At 40.5% G+C, this 18,107-nt stretch overlaps 2 protein-coding genes across 4 annotated transcripts in view; both read left to right on the top strand.

Annotated features, from left to right (window-relative positions):
- Positions 1-8,402, top strand: part of eva1aa (eva-1 homolog A, regulator of programmed cell death a) — a 74,959-nt gene extending 66,557 nt beyond the window's left edge. For 2 of the 3 annotated variants that reach the window (XM_078275017.1, XM_078275018.1), the window contains 3 exons: positions 3,714-3,848; positions 6,526-6,702; positions 8,012-8,402. In XM_078275017.1, coding sequence (XP_078131143.1) covers positions 3,714-3,848; positions 6,526-6,702; positions 8,012-8,391 — 692 coding nt within the window. In that variant the 3' untranslated portion in view covers positions 8,392-8,402. Of the gene's footprint in view, positions 1-3,713; positions 3,849-4,512; positions 4,591-6,525; positions 6,703-8,011 lie in introns of those variants that run through there. The other variant, XM_078275019.1, reaches the window with a different exon arrangement.
- Positions 8,403-11,333: 2,931 nt separating this feature from the next.
- Positions 11,334-18,092, top strand: efhc1 (EF-hand domain (C-terminal) containing 1). The gene is made up of 10 exons (XM_078274817.1): positions 11,334-11,390; positions 13,148-13,366; positions 13,478-13,765; positions 14,478-14,630; positions 15,128-15,320; positions 15,956-16,179; positions 16,333-16,473; positions 16,714-16,921; positions 17,165-17,317; positions 17,441-18,092. The coding sequence occupies exons 1-10, from the start codon at positions 11,334-11,336 to the stop codon at positions 17,524-17,526; spliced, it is 1,722 nt and encodes a 573-aa protein (XP_078130943.1). The 3' UTR covers positions 17,527-18,092.
- The last annotated feature ends 15 nt before the right edge of the window (positions 18,093-18,107 follow it).

Below are 18,107 nucleotides of genomic sequence, written 5' to 3'. Positions count from 1 at the left end.
ATTTCAGTATGTACTGCAGCTGCCCTTACAAAGTATGTATGGTGCATGCATTATGCATATTATTGTGACATACTACTTCTTCATAATATTGGGCCTTGAACTTTGACCCTCTTGCTCATATGTGCTGCACAGAGGATTGTGGGTCAGAATTGCCAGAAAAGCATGGTGGCTTGCATACTGCAAAATGTGACCAGATGCAGGAGAACATCCTGGTATTTTTGGCATACTGCATTTGAAATACTATGTATTGGGACATTGGGACACGTCTCTCAGCTGTGACCGTGGGCCACATGTGCAGCCAATTAGGGCCAATCAGAAGGCTGTAATCAGGGCGTGGCATGGAGATGGTGGCAGTGGGGGAGTTTTAAGACCCATGATTAGTGTCAGACTGATGAGGAAAGACAGGAGGAGCTGCCATGCTAAATCCCATTTCTTCATTTCTCTGCATTTTTTTAACCTCCACATATGGGGGGGCTTTTTTATTTAGTTTGTGCCAACCAGACCTGGATAAAATGGGGTTTCAAATTCATGGTTTTTTAACCTATTTAGGCGACAGATTGATGCGGTGTGCCACATGAGATGATGCAATTACAGAAAGGTATTTAAATGTAGAGTATACATTTCTACAGCTGGCAACTCAACTAACACCATATGAATTATCCTGATGTAGTGCAGTGAACCCGTCTAAGCAGATTAAAACAAAGACCAGAAATAATTTACTACTTCTATTAGTCTGGCATCAACCTCCTGCCCCTTTTGCTCATGGCAAGTAGAAAAAGCAAAGGCTGGAACCAGATTCAGCGGCGCTCTTTGAAGACTGTGAGTTTCAGTAAACCAGCTTTGTTGACTGGCTCTCAGAGTTTCTGCTGTAAGATATGATCAAAAACCTCTCCTCACATGTGCATTGCTCCAGACAGCTCTCTCTGTTCAGCTGGTATGATAGCACGTATGGCAAAATAAGAGTAGAGAAGTTAATCAATTACTGTTCTCATTGGCTGCATTGCAGTGAAAGAAGATTTGTGTTATTTTAGTAACTCAATGTTTTAAGGAACACATTAATCGACTTTTGAACCCAGTTACACAATTAGAGAGTCACAGTAGTTGCACTATACTGTATATATGCAAATGTAATTGTTACATGAGTGAGTGAAAGGCTCAATCTCTCTCATACAGTGCAATTTAGCAATGTCACAATAAAACATGTTTTACTTTTGGGTTAAAAATGTTATAATCTATTGGTGTGCACTTTCCATATACTTAAATTCCAACCGGAAATTTTGCTATTAAAATTGTTGACATTTTAATCTCAGTCTGCTTTTCTTGGTGCAAGTCACCAGTGTTGGGCAAGTTACTTCCAAAATGTAATACATTATAGATTACTAGTTACTGTCATTTGAGAGCAATTAGTTATATTACAATATTACTGTCTCTGAATTGTAATGCGTTACACTACTTTTGCATTACTTTTGAGTTACTTTCACCAAAATAACAGGGGAAGTTTGATTTGGCAGCTAGCTTGTGAATTTCACCACCGGCTCCATAAAGTCTCCTCTTTATCCACTTTAATACATCATAGATTATTCATATTTTGTATAATTAATATAAATATGCAAAGTAACTAAAGCTATAAAAAATACATAAGTAAAACGTACAATAGGCAAGTAGGAGAAAATGAAAATACTCAATTAAAAGTACGGCATTGTTGTAAAATGTTTGATTATAGCACTTGAATAAGAAATTCATGTTGTTTAGTTTAAAACACTCTAAAGGAAATGTTCATTTATAGTGTGATTAAAACTCACTATTTACATTATTTACAGTACATGATTTACAGCTGATTTGTGAAAAAGTACACAACCTTATTTAACAGTAATTTAGTTGTATTGCGAACGTCACATGAAGTGCTTTTATTTTGAAGTTGACGGAAGTTGTCTGTTGTGTAGCCTACTCTTGCTAGCTTACTGAGATGCAATATGTCCGTCAGGCTCAAGTTGTTCACTTTTTTGTTTGTAAAACTGCAACATATTGAACAGTAAATGGTCACAGTAAAAGACAAGCGTTTTTGGTCGTCATTCGAAGCCATTCCACTACAGGCATAGTTACTCTCCACGGCTGATAAAATGCAATGATATTTACGTGTATCAAGCCTCAACATTAATTCCCGATATGTTTATATCTGTCAGCCGCTGACGTACCGTCACCTGTTGGGACATACATGCTGTCCGTACCGTCTCTGGTTCTGGCTCTGACCACGGGAACAGAAACAGGACAGCTCACTTCAACGCAGCGTAATAACTCCTGAAAATAATATCCATCTCGCAAATGTATCCGTCTCTGCAGTCATCTCAACCATCGTATACAGCGACAGGAAAATAATACGGTTTTTTTTTTTTTCCTGTGAAGAAATGTGTCGCGGTGTTGGTGAATTCTTAAAAAAACAATGCACCACTAAATGTTGCGTTAAAATGCGTTGTAACTCGCGTTACTGAGATTGTAACGAGTATAATACCCGAAATTTAATTAGTAATGCGTTACATTACTGAGTTACAGCAAAAAGGAATACATTTCTGTAATTGCGTTACTTTTGTAACGCGTTACTCCCAACACTGCAAGTCACAGCACAAATTACAACTGCGGCAAGTTGATCTCTTTAGTATGAAAATATCACAGACAAATAGACTGCAAGATGTAATAGAATTTAGTTAGCATGATGATCAGACTTAATTGTAAGTTGACTTACAATGACTTGTACAGCTGCATCAATCTCTATTATATATTGTCTGTCGTTATTTTTGTAATGAATGCAGCTAGGTTGCCATGTACCCCCCAGTATATCCTGTCAATCTCTATGGTCAACTGTCTAATAAAGGCAAGTACTGTATGTCATTATATAATCTGTACAGTAAATGTCCGTAGTTAAATGTTCCTGCTCAATCTCTTTTCATCATTGCTTACAATTGGAAAAATCTTGTAACATGTCCAGAGCATAAGTAGTATCCAGTGGGGGGGAGCTTTGTGAGGTCTGCTCCGCTCCTTCCTACACTTTGATTGACTCTTGGACCACTGCCAAAATCCGTCTCTGGAAATTTGATCAGTGTGTTTATTCATTTGGTCTTTAAATAAATGGTCCATTTTTACCCTAAATCACATGTCACAGTTTCACTATTAGTGCTACTAATGTCAGCAAAACCAGGCAGCTGATTATTCTTCACTGCCTATTTGTTTGTCCAGATCAATGGAAATGCAAGAATAGCAGACAGACAAACAGCTGGACAGACAGTCATCTGTTGAGCTGTAAGTCACTGTGATGTGACAGGGCATACAAACACAGCGACCGGAGCGTGGCCCGGACCTTGAAACCACATGTGAGCGGGCAGGAATGTACAGCCCACTACATTGTAGGTTTGTGTCTGTGGGGAAAGAGTGCAGACTCCCTTACTCACAGGACACTGTGAGGTTGGGGGATGTGAAGGGGTGAGGAGGAGGAGGAGGAGGAGGGCGAGGGCAACCTAACTTTCGGGAATCATGCGCAAGGTCAGGAAGCGTGTGTGAATCACAGCCAATAGCTGCTTACTCTTCCATTACAGTAATACTCCATGTTTTCGCTTTCATTTTACGTTAAATAAAATGTGAGATTAACACAACTCTGTCTTTCTTTGATTCCCTCGCCCCCAAACTCCCCTCCTTTGCTCCACCTATCCTTCTCTTTGTAGTCCCAAAGAAGTTGCTCCAGGAGCAGGGACCCAGACCGCCGGTGTACTCCCCTCCACCCAGCGCCCATGACCCCAACATAGTGGGAGACAGTCCTCCGGAGGGAAGCTCAGTCAAAAGCCCTGACGCTGTTCCAGGTGAGCAAAACAATATAAGCTTTCTCACTCTCACAAACATTGTCACACACTCACGGCCTCCCGTGGAGAGCAGTTAACACTTAACAGTCCCAAGGCCCAGGCATCAACAGAAACAGTAATTCAGGTCTCAAGTCAGAGCATATATTAGTTATGTATATTTAAAGTTACACAGGGTTCAACTGTTTCCATATGTATCCAAGCAGAGCCATTGGTTTGAACCATTTATGATCACTGGTCTTTAAAATATACTGCTTTCCAAGAGTCAATGATGTGACCACAGTCTAAATCAGTCAGTCTAACTCCCATAAAGAGAAAGAGGGAGAAGACAGAGCGAGAACAATGAAATGAAAGAGTAAAGAAAAAGGAGACGCCAGCAAGGAAGGAAACTTAAACAAAGCTTTATTCATGAGGGATGGTGGCCTGCATCCAGCACACTAATTACTCTGCTCAGCTACCGGCTCTGAACTGATTAGGAGGATAGACGAATGAATGAGGAGTTGAATGAATGAATGTGTGCTGCTGACGCATGAATAGCTTCACTTCCTTGCTTCAAACACTTCACTTAAAGCTCATCTAGAAAAACCTGTTTCCATCTCTGATGTACAGATAGGGAATGAAACATATGAAGGCGGAACAAGAAATATTTTACTGTAAATACCGGTATCCTGATCTTTTTGGTTCCTTCTTCTCATTTCTCTTTGTTTATTTGTAACTGGATAGAGGGATGGGCGTGCAGAAACAGGTATTTGACTAAACAGCTGGATCACCATTTTCACAACATACTTCTTAAAGGAATAGTTCAGCATTTTGGGAATTACACTCATTCGTTTTCTTGCCGAGAGTAAGATTAGAGAGTTGATACAACGTCATACGTTGAATCTGTGCCTTCAATTCTTGTTTTTCCCTCTCTTTTCACTCAACTTTCATATGTTTCCCCATTTATGTATTTATGGGAGGGTTGTTGTTTTTTTTTGTTTTTTTACAATCTATTAGAGGTATGTGATGCTTACATTGAGTTAATTATTAAAGTCCAAAATGTCATGGCAGCATTCTCATATCAAATGAAAATGATCTATTTTCCCCCAAATTTCAGCCTGGCTTATTTGTGTCTTTGAAAACATTGTGGATTTTGTCTAGCATTTAAAATAAAATTTGTGAATTCGAGCACCACTTGGCAGGACAGGATCATTTTTGGAAATTGACACACCTGTTAGAACCATTAAAGTTGTAAACCGCAAGATTCTGACTTATGTATCGTCTCTCCATCTTTGGTCTTAACTTCTTGTTGCCAGGGTGTTCCTGCACTGCAATTCCCAGAGATCATTTGGCCGCTACAGTATTTTTTTTTTTTTTTTTAAGCCATGATGCTGGCTATACCCATAACTCTCAGTTCCTATTATGTCTGTTCTTAACACACCTCTGTTGCTGAAGCTAAAAACATAAATATTATCTAAATACTGTATATCACTCTGTCTGAGGCAGATCATTTTTATGCCAACACAGATGCAGCATTTGTTATTGTTAAAATGCTATTGGTTTATTTAGATATTTATTAATAACGGCTTTACCTAAAAGTATTCAATCAAAAGAGCAACAACTGCATTTCAATTGCTATGTATTCTGTATTTTCAAGCACTGCAAGTGTTTTCTATTGACGATTCATCTGCCTGTGTGTTAAAAAGAGAGACTGTGGTCTGTTGGTTGAATGTTAGCCGATGTGTGCACCACAGCAGTGGGTCCAGGTGGAAACATTTATCTCCTCAGTAAGCAATTCCAGTCTAAACTGCTTTTATCAGATAAAGAGAGTCTGACACACCTTAAGAGACTCTACAATTAGTGGTCATTGGTGTGTGTGACAGTTCACCGAAGCATGCTCACCTACACCGACAAAAACAATCAAGCATGTCAATATCACTATGAAGTCATTGAAGTGAATTTCTTTTTTTGGTCGTTTTATCTGAAGGTTTAGTAGTTACATATCCCACCTAAACACTTCTTCAAGTTAACTAGATGTGACTACACTCATAAAATGAGTATAACTCTAGGTAATGAAATCACTCCGTGCTCCTCTGTTCTCTCATCTCAACTCCTCAACTCTTGCATAAACAAGCCAGCGTGTAGAAGTCGTACTGTGATGAAAATCCAGAGGGGGAAACAGTTGTTCTCATCTATAAATAGATTGTTTTCGGAGATTTTGGGGAAGCTTTTGAAATGTTGCCAAAGTGCAAACTTTTCCCATGTGATCCTCTTAATGACCTGAGTCAGAATGAGTTTGACAAATACAGATGTTGTATTATCTGAATCACACAACTCTCTGTGAACATGTGTGCGTCTTTATGCGTAATGCATCTTTTCTACAGAAGCGTATCTCCTAAAATCGAGTGAGAGACTTGGGATGACTCAGTGGTCTAAATAGTCACAGTACCTCAGAGACAAAATACTCAGACTTTACTGTAAATGACCCAACCAGTGTGGTACTGAAATGTTTGAAACATTCTCCTTGAACTCAGTGTAGTCATGTTCTACCCACAAAGGAAAACAGCTGTGTGTGTGTGTGTGTGTGTGTGTGTGTGTGTGTGTGTGTGTGTGTGTGTGCGTGTGCGTGCGTGCGCCTAAATAAATAATTAAAATGCTAAATGAACTATCCTCTTAAAACTGAACTTTTCTGCTTTTGCAGAGAGGAAGAAGATTAGGGAGACTAACCCCAACGAGGAGAAGTTTACAGAAGGGGGAGGAGGAGGTGGAGGAGAAAGTCCACTGCCGCCCCCAGCCATGAATCCCATTATCAACTCCACCTCTAGCGCCAACATGGCCCTCATCAGCAACGCACTGGCAGCCTACACTTACATATCAGGTAAGGCAACATTCATATAATCTTGTGTGACATCACATCACACGAGTAGCCTAAAGATGCAGGTAACTTAGAGACCTTAACCTGACAGATATTTCGAGAACAGGTCTGGATTATTATATTAAAGGGCCGTATTAGCTCTAGATTAGTTCTCAGACAGTGATTTGAGTGCATGGTTTCATGTGCGGTACACGTGTGGCACGCTATCTTTTGCAAAGGGACTGGGACTGAAAGGTGGGTAAATGTGGGCCAGAGGAATGCAGACGTTAGGCAGGGATAACCGCTACATACACACACTGTCAGTAACCTGCTTCAGCTACTAAAACACACGCTGCACTACTTGGGATACTTCCTGTTTTATTACCTCAAATAAACATTTTATAAACGTTTATACATAGTGAAATGCATAAGTTATACAGTCAAATAAACATGCACTGTAATTTGTAATGGAAGCTGAACATATGTGGCTAGCTAACTCCAGTTTTCTCATATTTGTAAGCTGCCATAAAGTTTTATGATCTGCATTTATAGAATGCATTTTATTGAGGAATATTACACCAATCAAAATAAGTCTTAAGTGTGGTCTTAGGAAAACTTAAGCTGAATCTGTTTAAAACATGTTTTACTAATATTTGCAGTTTATTCCACTTTTCATTTGGAACTTGGAGGGTCTAATGATTTGAAAAGATACTAAGCTGAGTCACAGTGTATGGCTGGGTGATAGTGTGAAGGCTTTGAGGGTTTTGCAGGAGAACTGAATGTCTATAAGTCTAATAAGTGTCTATGAGCATGTATGAAAGCCAGCAAAGAGCCGTTACAGTAATCAAGCCTGAAAATGAGTCATTTCTGCACAGCAGGTCTCACATGATCACACCAAAGTCTTAGATGGATGGAATAGGTCTCACTTTAGTTCAGTCAGTAGTGAAAGACAAATCCTATTTAGAGGTACAGGACGAGCAGCACTTGTCCACTTGCAGTTTGAGTTGGCGGGACACATTAACCAACATGAACAACATGTGAAAATACGTTTCTGAAGACGAGGGGGAGGAGAAGTGCAGTACACAGCAGGGTTAGAATCTGTGAGACATTTTTGTCAAACCAAGGCACCAAGCCTAGGAAGTGACTAATATGAGCTGTAAGTCTGCAGATATTGTTCATCATAGTGAGTGAGCCATCAAGTGAACATTTTTATAACAGAGCAGGCTGAACATAAAAGACATCAGACATAGAGATTCAATTAAATGTTTGACGTGTTCTTACAGTAATCAACTAAACGTAGCACTTTTTATTCTGTCTTTTTCCTCCATAACAGACCACCCAGAGAGGGCGGCGCTCTTCTTCGTCTGTGGTGTGTGTCTGGGCCTCTTTCTCACGCTCTTCGCTCTGGTGGTCCAGATCTCTTGTCGCACTGACTGCCAGCCCCGCCAGCGGCCTCCCGCCAAGAAACGAGCACGCCCCGCCGACTCGTCCTCCGATTCCAGCGACTCGGACTCGGACTGGGACACCACCTCGGATCTGTCGGCGCGGCGGCACCGGCGATTCGAACGCACGCTAAACATGAACGTGTTCACGTCAGCGGAAGAGCTGGAGAGAGCGCAGAGGCTCGAGGAGAGGGAGCGAATCATCCGAGAGATCTGGATGAACGGGCAACCTGACATCCCCGGGACACGGAGCCTCAATCGGTATTACTGAGGACTGCTAATGGGCTTAATAGAAAAGCGTACTTGACTTGAACATTTCTTAGGACGCACTTGGGTTGGAAGGGGCAAGAGGCATGGCCCTCATGAAGCTTTATAAGCAAGCATGAAAACTGTGGACTCACACTGATGAGAACAGTAGAAGGTATTGCAGAATGACCTCCCTCTCTGCTCGTTTGCATATTCCTCTGGGTATCATAAGCTGTACCCCATTCAATAAGAGAATAAGCTCCCACTCTGCATGGTAAGCTCACCTCTTTCTGCTGGAAGCGAGGGGTGACAGGCTACACTGCCTTGCCTGTGACCTCAGCAGGCCTTTTTGAAGTGGGGATTTATGGGTTAGCTGCCTTAGACACATAGGCCTGTAGAGACTACATGGTGACTGAAGGACCAAGGCCTCAGATGCGTCTGCTTTCCTGCAAAAGACTGTGACACTTGGAGCTTTATGTTCAGCACCCTCCAGTATTCAAGTGTGGACTTTACAGAGGAGGAGCATGAAGCAGAAAGAAGTGTACAATGGGACAATGTAAGACAATCTTTCCACAGTGAATAACCATGCTGCCTTTTGAACTATGTAAAACCAAAAGATATTTTTGGGGGGAATTCATCTCAACCCTTATGAAATCTATTTTATAATATTTAATAGTTTATTGATGTTGTGTATTTTTGTTCTCAAGTATGGTTTATTAATTAGATATTTTTATACTTGGCAAAGGTTGTCTGGCACCTCAGGGATGCAATCCTAGTGTTTCTGTGTTTGGTTGATGTATTTGCTTCCTAAGAAGGGGATCAGCCCATTTAAACAGCTAATGTCAGCATTTAAAGAAAAAGAAATAGAAATATCATATAAAGAGCCTCAAAGAGGTTTAGTGATTTATCCTTATTTTTGATACAGTATGTTTAATTCACAGTGCAGTGCCTTTTCTAGCTATTAAGTCACTGTTGTCAAGAGTGCAGCTAATGTACAGTATAACCCAATAACTGGTCAAATGATTTATTAATTGGATATCCCAATTTATTTTTTTTGTCATATACGTATTCCCCTTTTATCATTACTGTGGACCATGTGTAAAATTTGTCTCTGTCACACGTTGCACTTGCTGTTCTCCCTAGATGTAAATGTACGTAACCAAGAATATGCCAATTTTGTACCAGATAAATTTGCTACAAATAATTTTTCAGGTTTTGTGTCAACAGTGCCCTTATTTCAAAGATACCAGTGCTAAACCTGATGCTTGTGATAATCGCTGCTCGTCTGGAGAAGGAACCAGCACTGAAAAAAGGTTCACAGTGGACGTGCAACCTGCGTCTCTTGAATCATGCTACCAGTTTAATAAAATAAGCTATTGTCAATCCAGCTCTGTTTGCGCTGCCCTGGATTCAAGCGTAGGAATAATTATAGTTTTCATAAAAAAAGCTTGGTATTTTCATAACTGAGAGTTTAGTTGAGAGTATACAGGATATAGGGTCATCCACATAAAGACTGCCACTCTATATAGATTTTTTTATAAAGACAGTTCTTGTGTTTAAATTTGAATGGGGTTAAAATGTGCTGATAGCTGGTAAAGTGAGAACAAATTATGACTCCTGTGCTTGGAATAAACTGTTCAAAATAACTCGCCCACTGTTTTGTTTAAACCTGCACATTTTAGTCTGAAGTTATGTTTTGCATTTATGTCACTGTGATGACCCTCTTCATCATGTCTGCCTGTTACTTTGTTTGTGTGGTTGCTTTCCTTGCAGGTAGCCTACTGTAGATGGGCGTGGCAGAGGGTCATCAGTAGAGTGGCAGCTCCTGGGTTCATCAGTAACACTGGCAACACAGGCTCTGTAGGCCAGAACTTTTAAAAGTTGGAGTTAGTCATAGACGGTAAGCTTTCTGGGGATGTTGTTGAAGGTGTTGCCTGTCCAGTGCATAGCATGAACCTAGAATGTGGTTTGGTGCAGGGTGAGGTGCCTGCTGGTGTGAGACCTGAATTACCGAAAGGGAAGGGGTTGACATCATTTTGGGCAACGACTTGGCTGGCAGTAGCGTTTGGGTGAATGGGTCACCGCTTCCGGTAGTCACTCCCTCTCCTTCAGGCTCAGAACAGCCTGATGGAAGTCCTGTGCGCTTTCCTGAAGTTTTCCTTGCATGTTGGTGATGGGCAAAATTGTTTTTTTCAGTGTACTGAATCACTAGGAGTGAACTTTTGAAAGCCTCTTGGGTTCAGTTGTGTTCTCTCCTTTCTGACACATCATCGTGGTTTTTGTTGCTGCACCATACAACACCGTACATAGACTACAGTACATTATTTCACTCATGCACCCACTCACACTCATGAAATTCATTAATCATTTGTTGTCATGGCCGTGGTCCGGTCACTTCAAATATGCACAATATTTGCTCTGTACTGTGGTACTCAGAGAAAAGGAACTGCTCTAATCTCATAATAATGTGATATTACATAGCCTATGGAGTTAACACACTGTACAATGATGTCATCACGAAATCACAAGATGTGAACTGATGGATGACCTGTGGGCAATTCTATCAGTGAGATGCATTGGTGTTACTCGCCTCTTGGTGGAGAAGTAAGAGCTCTTCAATTTTAATCAAGTGTGTATGAAGTCAATCATTTATGATAAAGTTATTTATATGGCAAATGATTTTCTGACAATTAACCTTAATTGGATTGATTGTAGCACGTAAGCTAATTAAAAACAACTTCATATCATCCTGGATATTATTTTATTTTCTTAGGTTTTCAGAAATATGTGTTTACTTTTTTATATTGTTGCTGTGCCGTGCCGTTTCCATGGATACCGTAGATTTACGACCAGTTAACGCGGTAACAAAACCTAATTATTAACACAAATCACGAAAAGTATACTGTTAAACATCTTGTGGCGATAAGGACATATTAAACAAACAAAAAACGTACTTTAAGACCGACAATGTCTTGGAACCATGGCCTACCATTTTTACCAGGAAACACCTTTCGGGATGTGACGGTAAGCATGTAAATTAACGTTAGCTAGGAAAAGTTGAACATAAAAGTGGCTAACCTTAGCTAGCTAACAGTTTCAATTATGATAAGGTAGCTAAGGCTTTGACGTTTTACTACTATTAGTCACATTTAAAAGAAAATGTGCTGTTATTCTCTTTCTATAATGTCCAATAACTGGACCTGACTGAGGATGCTATTAGCTAAAATTTGCGAGATGAAATAGTTTATTCCAGGGTTGTATTGTATTCCATTATAATGTACAGATGGCTATTTCACAAAACCGGGGTTTTCCAGTTATCCTGGCTGAATTTTCCCGTGACGAAGCAAAGCTGTAGCTAACGTTAGCGGATAGTGACCGGCCTGCTTTCACTGCACTGATAGGAGGGTTTTGAGGCTCCAGCTACGGATCTGGATGAACTGACACTGTGACATCTTACATCCGTTTTTGTGAAGACGTGTGTGCCGACTTAAACCTTCTACACATACAGCAATCATTAACCCAGGTTCACAGCAAAACTCAGGCAGCTTTGTCATGCCAAGGAGGAGGCCTGCCCTACAGAAGTGGGAACAGACCTTTTTACAACCAGGCCAGAAACACAATGACGAGAGAAAAGCTGAAAAAAACAAGTTCTCAGTCAACAACTCTGCGTCTGTGTAGAGAGGCCTGCAGGACATCACCAACTACAGTCTGCCATCCCCTCACACTGTAGGGACCCATCAACTGGCCATGACCTGAATGGGTTTCCAAACAACCAATACACACACATACACACAGACCGCCCCACCTGCGCTCAGGATCCATGAAGAGGATGTATGTCAGCCAGCACCTGGACCATCAGCACTGAACACACCAAACTCACCCAGCTCACTGTCCCAGCGCCAAACAGTCAGGTGATCACAAACTCCATGACAGACCAGAGGAAAAAAATCTCATCCAGCACCTGGACCATCAGCACTGTTTTTAGCCATATGTCTATTTCTGTGTATGTACATTGAGAGCAACAAAAAAGAGAGTCAAATTCGAGGTTTACTGTATGTGTTCACACGTACTTGCTCATTAGAGCTGATTCTGATTCGGTTTCATGAAAGCAGTGGCATACAAGTTACCATGGAGATTTATTCTGTGCAGCTAGCCTGCTCCAGACCAGCCCAACAGACTCACAGTGCCTTATCTTTTCAGTCAGCAATCACTTTGATGTATTTTGCCCATAGACTGTAAAATTGAATTATTACAAATTATTTTTACAGTCTATGATTTTGCCTTGTTTTATTTTGCCTGCATTAAAATACCACATCTATATATTGCCATTCAGTTAACTACTGTAACTGTTAACATTGTGACTTTTTTTTTAATAATTATTCATGTGATAGTCATTGTTACTGTTGTTTTTATTATAGTGATGGGTGAATATGGCCTTATGAAGCTTTGGGGCTTTCTTTCTATTTGTGCCGAAGAAGATTTAAAGCTTTGGGGCTTCAAACACAGCGCAAACAGAGACATCTGGTGGCGTGCAAAACGTATAGCAGCCCTTAAAGACGGGCCGAAGCACTACAACACCTCTGATTTTAATAGTTTTAGTCTCATATGTGCAATAAAAGTTCAGCAAGGCTTAGTGTCACTGTGGGTTCATTTGTTTTAACTTCATGGTTGATATTTATGTTACATTTCATATGAATCGCAGTGTGATGTGATTGGAGATGGATTTGTATTGTGATCTACCAGAGTTAATGTAGTCCCTCCTCAATGATCTTTCTCTGCAGAAGTCAGCCTTCCATCGTCCCCAGACACTGGACTTTAAGAATGGTTATGCTTTCCCCCGTAAACCCACTGTGGGCATTGAACAGGATCCTCTTTTATCAGAGCAGTTGAACCAACAAGAGATCAGTGAGTTTTCCTCGACACCAGACGTCTCTTATGGTTCCTTTGAACAGAGCGTAGTAGAAGAATTCATCCCAGCCTATGTGGCCCTTGACAAGAAGGTACAATAAGGCCAGGAAGACCAGTATTTGAAAAAAAAAGATGTTGCTGTTCAACCAACTGTCCAATTCATTTCTTGTTTGTCTCTTCTTCACCACCCTCTTGTCTTGTAGGTGCTGCGCTACTATGCATACTTTCGTGAAAATATCCCCTTTTCAGCTGAAGAGGAGTTCCGTGTGCGTCCCGTGGTAATTAACTACTATCTTGAGGATGACACGATGTCCATGGTTGAGCCCATGGTGGAGAATTCTGGGATGCCGCAGGGGAAACGGGTCAGTCGCCAGCATCTGCCCAATAATGAACATGGACAGTATTACCAGTGGACAGACCTCAATATTGGCATGGACCTGGAGGTGTACGGATTCAAGTACCACATCACACATTGCGATGCTTTTACAAAGGTACAACACTCCCCTGTGTCGTAGAATTTTGGAAAGCCAAAATTCAGAGACTTGGAAGAAGTTTCAGGAGAAGTAGAAGCGTTTAATATTGTAGTGCCATCCCAACTCAGAGGATTTCTGCCTTTTCAAGGAGTATTTAACTCTTGCTGGAGGTGTTATAGTAAGTTTAGCTCTTTACCAAATTTGGAGTTTCTCTGACCTTCACTGCAAACGAAGATATTACTGGTGCAGTAAACACATTCGCTTACCTAAATCATTAATCCTTACACCTCAGCACAGAATGAAAACAATGTCAGCCTGACCATACTGCAATAGAGACTATCCTAAGGGGTGTGTGTGTGTGTGTGTGTGTGTGTGTGTGTTCGTTCAACAGTGTCTTCCCTGTGTGTAGGGCGTTATCTATTTCCGGGGGCCTTAGGAAGAGAAACACACAGGCCCGAGCCTTCTGTTATCATTCAGCTGCTTATTCTCCCTCAACTCTAAAAACCCAGAGTTGCCGTACAGCCTGGTCTACACAGGCTGTGATGAAGTGTTTCCGAATGGAACATGTTGGGCTTTACCCTACGAATGTGACCTAGGGCACTATTAGTCTAAATTTAGCACATTCTACCACACCCTGTATGAATAAATTAACAGTGCATTGTGTATCTTTATTGTTTTCTGTGTCTGACACAAAAATATGAATGTCTCTCTGTCTGTGTCTCATATATAGAAATTCTTGGAAAGTGAGGGCTTTGTTCTGAATGACCCTGAGCCGATGCCTCAGGGCAAACGTCGCAAAAACCCTCAGCCTTCACAACCCTCAGCCTACACAACACCCTCCCAATTTGACAGCAGATACCAGTTTCTTACCATGGATCCTAAGGTAAAGGGAATTTCCTCCATTTCAAATTCACTGGGCAATTATCACAAACCCTAATCTGGACAGCTATTAACAGAGAATCAGGAGTACAATGACATCTCCTATTCAAGCTATTTAGAAAACAAAAATGATCTATATATTTTTTTTTTTATACCTGCCATGATGTTATTTTGGCTTTTGCAGATATCAGTCTAGGTCACCTAGCTCAACTTATATAACTTATATCAATTTTGTTAAAGTATGTGTTTCTTCAATATAAGATTGAGCCTGTGTCAACAGTTATAAGTGAAGCTAAATGTAGAAGTTAATTGCCACTCTTATAAAACATGCACAAAAATGCAAAGTCAACCTAAAAATGTGTCGTTCGTAACCACTGAAATGTTTGAAATAAGTGATCTTGTGAAGTGATCTTGCATCGTTAATCAGGTGTCTTTGTACATTGAGATTTTGCATTTCGCATACCAATTCTAGTTTCAGGCTGTTAACCTGTTCTTGGTCAGGTGCTGCGTTTCTTTGCCCTGTGGGAAGATGCTGACTCTCTGTTCGGGGAGAACAGGCCTGTTACCATCCAGTATTACCTGGCAGACGACACAGTGGAGGTCAGCGCGGTCCGTGAACCCAACAGCGGACGCGATCCCTTCCCTATCCTGATGCACAGACTGAAGCTACCCAAGAAAATCAAACCTGGGTCTGGTGAGATGAAACGCTGTGTCTGTGTCACCATTAGATTAGATTCAACTTTATTATCATTGCACATGTCACAAGTACATAGCAACGAAATGTAGTTGGCGTCTAACCAGAAGTGCTTTAAACAGTGATTAAATAACATATGATACAGTATTTACAGAGTGCAAGGTATGAAATGATATACAAATATATAGATATGTGTCTATATGAGTATCAATTACTACAGGTATGTACAGGCTATGACTATGGTTATGGTAATACAGAATAAATAACCATACAGTATATACAGTGGTGCAAAGTGTGAGTATTGGAGGGATTATACAATATGTACAGTGGTGCAAGAGGAATGATTTACAGACATAGCTGACATATATAATTGCATTAGATCTTACACAGTGCATTGTTCAGGTGTCTCTTTGATGCCTTTGGAAAGTGACTCTCATTTTAAAAGTAACATCACATTTACAGCACAATTTACATCATATTGCTCTGTAATTGAGTATGGGTTATAATGTTTGGTCAACTATTCTTTGCACTACAGAGAAAAAGCAGAATTGATTTAAAAAAAAAGAAGAAACAACATAAAACAGATTTAAAGACAAATGAATAGCAATAACAGCAGTCTACTTATTTCTATCCAGAGACCTTTCCCAGCTGTGTGCTGGAGGCTTCAACAGCGGAAGTAGATGAGTACTACTCCCCCAAAGACTTCCATGTGGGTCAAACGATAAAGCTGATGGGCCGTCGCTTCCTGCTTTATGACTGTGATGGCTTCACTAAAGAGTATTACCAAAAGAACCACCCTGATATGGAGATGAAACCCTCAGGGGTACCAAAAAAGACTGACCTGCTTCAGGAGAGAAAGGTGAGAAACTGAAATGTATTTTTCATCTTCGTCTTTTCTTGTCCTTTTACAAAACTATATAAACTGTATTGCCTGAGGGTATGTGACTTTATGTTATTATACTAGATCATTATTTTTTTCTTATTCATTTCTCTATCCTGTCCATATTTACAGGAGGTTCCTCCCTATAATGGATTTGGTTCACTTGAAGACTCTCTCCAGAATTGTTTGTCTTTAATTCCTAAGACTCCCAAAAAGAATGTGCTAAAGATGCTGGAAAACCAAAACAAAGTGTTGCGCTACAGTGCCAGACTGGTAAGTCAACATATGTGAGAACATGTTTGTTTGCTGCTTCTTTGACTTAACCTTCTGAATGAGTTGGTTATATGTACTTACCAAGTCACCAAACTGCATTCTCTGAAACTCAAAGCCATCGATCAACAAAACAGATCCTTTCCCTCCTTGCTTAAAGGTATGATATGCAACGCTTTCCTCAAAAACAATGTATAGACTAATACAAAAGTAATCCCTCTCAATCATTACTTGACATGCCAGGACTCCCAGAATCTCGCAGATGAGGACCGATGTTTCATACTGTCCTACTTCCTGTCCGATGACATGATCAGTATTTTTGAAAAGCCCGTCCCCGGTATCATTGGTGGCCAGGTCCTGAAAAAGACACACGTCCCCAAGCCAGACTCTACAGCGGCCAAACCTGAGTTCTACTCACCTGCAGACTTAGCTATTGGAGCCACTGTGAAGGGTAACATTCTCAGTTTAACAGCCTGTATTTACTTACTGTGTCTTGGTTTCCTAAAGGAATATTTTTTTTTATTCATAATGTATAACTCATGTTGCTGCTGTACCGTACATGTCTTCCTTGATACATTAAGAAAGACATCTATTATAATTGCGTTTAATTTAATTTTCCAATAGAGGATCAATAAATAACCTAAAATCTCAGCTGATGGCATCTTTCTCCTCCCTCTCTCGTCTGTTTTTGTAGTTTTCAGCCGCCGCTTTGTGTTGACCAATGCTGACCACTTTGTGCTGACGTACCTGGAGTCCAGCGCACGCCAGATCCCGTGTCAGACACTGGATTCTTTGCGACAGAAGCTGGGTGTGTCAACCGCAAATAACCAGCCAGCTGACCAGAATGGTAAATATCTAAACAGCCATCTAGCAAATTCTCTAGAACTTTCTGTCAGTTATAATTTTTTTCCACTTTTTTTAAAATGTTTGACTAACAATTTATGCACATGCTTTTTTCATTCTTTATCAGGTGACGATGTAGCAGAGCCATCTTCATTATGTGAGGGAAGGCTGGATTGCCTCAAAAGTTATTCACTCCCCAATAAATGGGAGTAAAATAAATCAAAGCAAAACCATTGCTGAATATTTCGTAACACAATAAACAAACAGTGGGCCTGCTGCAGAAAAGGTGATTTGAAAAAAGTTTTTTGGCAAAATCTGACAGCTTCTCAACTGGTGTTGAGATCAAGCTCAAAATACCCTTCTAATAATCGGGCATTTACCAAGCGGTTGCCAAGGCCTACCCTAAAATCTAATTGGCTACTTCAAAAATACAAAGTTATGTTTGAGGTGAGCAATCAAACATACATTTTATCGAGAAAACTATGGTCCCTCAGCCACATAAAACAAACAGAAGACCAAACCAGGGACACTTTTAGCATGCTGTAATTAGCATTTAGCTAAAAGCATAGGTGATGGGACTCCACCATGCTCAGTGCCACCCTCGGTTGAGTCCACCTGCAGACACCCAATTCAGAATCACTTGAACACCCTGCTGTTTACTGTGTTATGAAAGAACATTGGAAATGTAGAAAATGTAATTCTGCATGTATTTGTCTCTATTTACCAACTGTCAATGCATGCATTTTTCATTGCCGCAAAATAAAACATTATGAAGACGATTGAAAATGTTGCCA

The sequence above is a fragment of the Sander vitreus genome, chromosome 18 (genome assembly GCF_031162955.1).
Source record: "Sander vitreus isolate 19-12246 chromosome 18, sanVit1, whole genome shotgun sequence".
NCBI classification, from domain to species: Eukaryota; Metazoa; Chordata; class Actinopteri; order Perciformes; family Percidae; genus Sander; species Sander vitreus.
The sequence above is the reverse complement of the archived record's forward strand: the minus strand, read 5'-3'. Positions and strand labels throughout refer to the sequence as shown.